We start from the raw sequence: 6000 nt of genomic DNA, 5'->3' as shown, positions 1-6000 counted from the left end.
GGAGCGTCTCAGCTTCCTCGGACCAAGACCATTCGACTCAGCACCCCGAAGACTACAACTGGTGAAATTTGATTTTAGGGTATACTTCCCCTTTAACCGCACACATCCGTTTTCCACAAAATTATTCGGATAGGCGAGGGAACCAGATAACTGAACACACATACTGTATATGCATGGAGCATATCAAAAGGAGTGGCATTGTACATACATGTATACGGGTCCCATGCAGTACAACTAGCGTGCACAATACGTAAAACAAGCGAGAAAGATGGCAAGTGCATGCAACTGAGTGCTATCCACATGCATCCAGCAGGTCAAGGACCTCCCGGATTCTAGCTTCTGCAAGCCACGTGCAACCGGATACGACGAAGCTTTTCGTACACATTTCAACCAGTTTGTACACAAAATCATGCACCGGTATGCGGATCACGAGGTCCGGTTATGTTGTATGTGTAACATATGCTGCACATCGGTAACCAGTGATTTTCTTCCGGATGGCGAGGGATCCGGATAAAAGAGGACCGGTTAAGCGAGGTCTGACTGTACACCACAGCGACTCACTTTCGCTGCATTCCACACGGATTTTAGTTGCAGGGCTCTTTTTTAGTTTGTACAAATTTCGTTTCTCGGGCAACCTTTCACGGAAAATTTCAAAGTACACATGCCTCGTACTGCTATCAAATAGTGGACTCTATGAAGTAACCAAAACAAAAGCACCCAAAAAATTGGAAGCAGCCATGTGGCACCATACATATCGTCCGTATAAGGATTTTGTGATCAGCTTGCCATCACCAAATCCTACTAAATATGGATGACCAAACTGGGTTGTTTTCTATATACGGGTCAAGTGTGTACTATCATGACTAACACATACCCTTTATAAAGGCAGGGGTCTCCAAAAAAGGGCGCTACATGCATCGTTAAAAAAATTAATGGCAAAAATCTCCAATCAAGGCACACCTGTCATTTTTCTTACAAATTTGACTTGCCAGTATAGAAGCGTTAAGAGCAACGCATCCAATTATGTTGGGATCAGCAATGCGCCCTACACAACCACACCCAGACGGCGTGGCGTGTTCAACGTACAATGACATTGCACAATCGGCTTATTGTAGCAGACAAAATACAAAACTACCAATGAAAAAGGCCTATGGGGTAAGCCAAAATGGTCTTGAAAGCACAACATCCAATGAAAGAATGTCTCCAAATTAAAGCGAAAGTTGGACAAAGATTGAAAAAAAGAAAGAAATGCATTACATGAGCAGTCTCTACTGGGATGACAGCTGCACCATAGCTTGCAGACGGGCATCACGGGCATACTAGTGTTAACGAAGGTCCCCGGTTCAAGTCCTGCTGGTGACCGTAAAGAATTGTCCCTTCAGATTACTAGTATTTAGCTTTTGACGTTGACGTTCAGCTCAATGTGCCGACCGCACGCTTCTGCGGCGCTACGTCAACAAGTATTCTGAAGTAAGGGTACGCGAAAAAAATGTAGCCCAGCTACAGCCATATCCCCGAGCCTTGCCAAAGGCAGACGCAAATTACATACATGTAGGTTTTGGCAAAGTAAGGGTCCATAGTGCTAGCGCTTTATTGCGCAACGTTGTGTACTAGACTAGACAATGCTATCAGATTCTGGTTACTTGCTCAGATTGACTGGTTATCATTTTCGAAGTCGTGCCGATATCTTTCTTCGCCGCCGCAGTTGGATGCCAAAACAAGCACCCAAGAGCTAGCTCGGTTTTTATCCAGTGGCACCACTACCCATACTAGTACTAGTGAATCCAAACTCTTTTTTTCCCATACTACTTACTAGTATTCATTACGACCATCGACCGCCATTCATTATAAAAATAAAAATTATCACTATTTCAGTATTTGCAGTGCATGCGGGTGTACGAGTACTGTAGTCTGTACATGTGAAATCAAATCCAAGAAATTGACAACGCGGAATGAATGGCCTTTCGATCACCGACTTACCCGTGCCATTCTCTCCACAAGGAAGCCCCGAAAAGCTGAATTCATCCTTGTCGGTGACTAAGGAGTTCTCCAGAACTACAGCATGGAAAAGAAAGTTAGACGGTAGCGGTGAGGATTCAATGAACACAGGTAATAACTTATCCGTGTATTCATAATAAAAACCAACCAACACCTACCTGATAAAATGTCCAAGCCCAGGGTGTCGAACTTCGCATCCCACTGTTCACCTCGAGCCAATACTATCTCTTGCTCCATTATCGCACGCCACTGAGATTACAAAGTACTACTAGAAGTGTCTCCATCTGAGAAGAAACAGCTCTGCCGAAAACAATATTGAACTCTGACAGCAACACTAGGTAGTTGGACAGGCAGTGTCTCTCTAATGCTTGCCCCACGGCAAAGACTGAGTTGCACAATTCGATAAATCGAAGAAAATACTGAGCTGGACCAAGTTACCTACTTATGTATAGACGATTACAAAAAGAAATGCTACACCCCAAACCCTTGACAAGGGACCTAGAATATAAACATGACAAAGGGGATAGCTGAGGGATGGATGTTGAAACAAGGTTGCAGCAAGAACAAGAAGCAAACTGCAAAGCTAGTTGGAACATGTGGAATGGAGATGTGTACAGTCTTCACCAGAATACACGCACGGGATCTGTTTCGGGTCGCGAGTTTTGTGGAACAGCATGCCGCGGGAAAGCTGGCTGTTGTCACGTTTGTGCATGTACAGAATACATGTACAGTGACTTGAGGACCCGGACCCACGCGAGATTGTCGTATGTACGACATACGCGCGCATGCGGTGTGCATGCATGCCGCGCCACATATATGTACATGCATATGCACTGCATGCATGCCGCGCCACATGCATTATGCCAGAGCTGCAAAAAAAACTACAGAGTAGAGCGAGCTCGCGCGCGCGAGAGAGCTATCGTAATAGCGCATAAGTAGCTGGATCTACATGTAGCTAATAGCCGGCGTTAGCCTAGCCTTCGCTTGGGCCACACCCAGACATGATCGATACCACACGGCCACAAGAGAAGTTACTAAAGGCTAAAGTAAAGGGGAGAAAAAGAGAAAGAAAACAAAACCAAAAACGAAAAAAGGGAAAAATATACATGTAGGTGAACAAACACTTGATCACACGCATACTATTCAAAGCCACTCGTACGAAGTGATTTGGCTTTTTTTAACATTAAATTTTTTGGCATTTTTTAACAAATGAATGGAAATGGAATGAAATGTGTAAAATTTGCTTTTCTTCTGGCGGTTTCTCTGCTCCGGATGGCTGTATCGAAACATGGGTGGTGGCAAATGAGAGCCAGTTTATCGTAGATCTTAGTTTTCTAGGCTCAGATCGTTGGAACTCTCTACCTGCTGACATTTAGCCATTGGCGGACTATGCTCGGCCAATCGTCAAATTATGCTTTTGATTATGCCACCGTGAATTATGCCAACAACATGCTGAATTATGCTGAATTATGCTCGGTTCCACTATGTATTCACGCTGTACATAGAGGATTGAGAAACCACGCATACACACACGGCCATACCCTAGTGTAACGTGCGTCGGCGAGGCTAGGAGGCTACTACCCACAGTCAGTCAACTAACGTATCAGAACTTACTCCGGCACGGCCTGGAGGTTATCTTATATCAAAGTGAAAGTGAACTTGCTCTCTCTCTCTCAGCTCAGCTCTAATCTGAGCTAATCTGATGGTGGCAGAAAAGACAGCAGCTTTTATAGGCAAGCAAAGTATGTATAGCAAAGCAGGCGGCGGTAGGAAAGTAAGGTTAGTAAGCCATTGCAGTGATTACGAAATCATCCTTCTAGTACAAGTTCTAGAATAGTGGAGAAGTAAACCTAGATCATCATTGCTATACACGTAGACGAAGTGAGCATTGCGTAACATTAACATAATGACTAAGCGAGGTGTTCTAGAAGATGAGATATCTATATTATGCAATTTAGTCAGCAACATTACTCATCGGGCATATGACGTGGAAAGTCTGGAATAGTCCAGAACAACATGACATACATGTGTACATGAGTCATGACTGTACCAACTAGTAACTAAAAGGAAGTGATACTAGAAGTGATGACAGCAGCATGCATGGAAGATCTATGATCTTCTAGAAGTGCGGTACTCCTGATGTAATCAAATCATATGTGAGGTACATGATGTAGGACTTGTCCGAAAGTAGTAACAAGAGTAATTATAAGAGTCATGCAAAGTACTAGTCATGCGTTAACTGTAAAGCAGGGATACTACACCCTCCCTTCCTACACTAAATCACGCCCTCGTGATTTGACAGCTCAGAAAATGAATACAATAATGCAATGGTAAGTCATAGTTCAGAAGTAATCTGGAGGTCGAATGTTGTTCCTGTTGCGGAGCTGGTATTGGTGAACTGGGGCTGGAACGGCTGGCGGAGGAGGCGGTTGGGGCGGCTGCTGGATACTCTGCTGGACGTGAGCATCATAGGTAGGTGGAGTGGCAGGCGGAGGTTGGTGAATTTGGAAGAACGGTTTCAATCTGTCAATGTGGACTACTTGGCAGACTCGGTCAGAATTCCGGCGGACGCGTACTGTTACATCATCGATCAGGCGTTGGACAGTGTAGGGGCCGGTCCAGTAGTGATGAAGCTTCGCAGCGTGGTCAGGAGGGACAACTGGGGAGAACAGGAGTACTTGTTGGTCGACTTCAAATTTCGGGGGTGGTCTACTGGTCCCATCATACCCTTTCCGCTGTCGTCGGTGGCTGACAAGGCCACATCGGCGTGCACGCTCGTATGCTGACAAGACGGATACACGGTGGGTCTGCACAAACACTGGATACGAGTTATTTGGAGCGGGTCGGGGGCAGTCGTACATGATATCAAGAGGTAACGTTGCTTCTTGACCAAACAGCAATCGGTATGGAGTAAAGCCAGTGGAACTGTGGAGACTAGTGCGATACGCCAGCGCAGCATGCTGGAGATGAAGATCCCAGTCCCTGTGATTGGTGGTTGTAGATGCTATCATTGCTTGGAGTGTTCGGTTAAAGCGCTCTACCATGCCATCGCTCTGCGGGTGATACGGGGTGGTCCTAGTCTTTGTGATGCTGTACAGGGCGCAGAGCTGGGTAAAGATGCGTGACTCAAACTGGGGTCCTTGGTCGGAGTGAATAGTGCATGGCGCTCCATAGCGGCAAATCCACCCGTCAAACAGGAAGCGGGCGACAGTCGTGGCTAGCATATTGGGCATGGCGTATACTTCGACCCATTTCGTGAAGTAATCAGCAATGACTAATACATAACGGTTGTTGCGGTCGGTGATTGGAAGAGGACCCATAATATCTAGTGCAATTCGCTGGAAGGGGAGTGACGACAGTTGAGTTTGCAGAGGAGCTTTTGGCTTTGGATTAGGTTGCTTTCGGGTCTGACAAACGGTACATGACTTGATCCAGAGTTCAATGTCAGTGGACATACCAGGCCAGTAGAATCTAGAGCGTGCCTTATCTAGGGTACGGGTAACACCAAGGTGATCAGCGCCAGGGGCATTGTGAAGCTCAGTCAGGATCGACTTACGCATGTCTTGTGGGACAACTAGTTGATGTGAGTCAGGCATAGCTGGGTCCTGGCTGGGGCGGGTACGATAGAGAACACCATCTCGGATAGTGAGCCGTTGACGTTGCTCATAGAGTCGGAGGGTCAGCTGGCTAGCGAGCATGAGAGGCTGTGCACCGCGAGCAGGCAGGTTCTTGTCGGTGATCCATGCGTGAACAGGCGAGATGTCAGCATCGTTTAGCTGCGCTTGCTGAATGGATCCAGGTGTGTGTGACGGCAACCAGACAACTTCTGCCGGACGAGGAGAATCTTGGACGACAGCACCTGAGGACAGTAAGACACCGCATGCACTCTCAGCAGCAGGCGAAGCAGCACAAGGATCACGAGCAGGCACAGCAGCAGACGAGGATGACTCACATGTACCAACATTCACTCTGGAGAGACCATCAGCGTTAGCGTGTTGTGTA

The 6000-nt window shown here is 46.5% G+C and overlaps 1 protein-coding gene across 2 annotated transcripts in view; it reads right to left on the bottom strand.

The window, feature by feature from the left end:
- Positions 1–2636, bottom strand: part of LOC135809263 (hormone receptor 4-like) — a 20626-nt gene extending 17990 nt beyond the window's left edge. The window contains exons 1-2 of one of the 2 annotated variants that reach the window (XM_065322565.1): positions 2157–2636; positions 1981–2055 (exon numbers count right to left, since the gene is read on the bottom strand). In XM_065322565.1, coding sequence (XP_065178637.1) covers positions 1981–2055; positions 2157–2235 — 154 coding nt within the window. In that variant the 5' untranslated portion in view covers positions 2236–2636. The remainder of the gene's footprint in view (positions 1–1980; positions 2056–2156) is intronic. The other variant, XM_065322566.1, reaches the window with a different exon arrangement.
- Between the last annotated feature and the right edge of the window lie 3364 nt (positions 2637–6000).

This window comes from Sycon ciliatum, chromosome 2, assembly GCF_964019385.1.
Source record: "Sycon ciliatum chromosome 2, ocSycCili1.1, whole genome shotgun sequence".
In the NCBI taxonomy this organism is placed as follows: domain Eukaryota; kingdom Metazoa; phylum Porifera; class Calcarea; order Leucosolenida; family Sycettidae; genus Sycon; species Sycon ciliatum.
The sequence above is the reverse complement of the archived record's forward strand: the minus strand, read 5'-3'. Positions and strand labels throughout refer to the sequence as shown.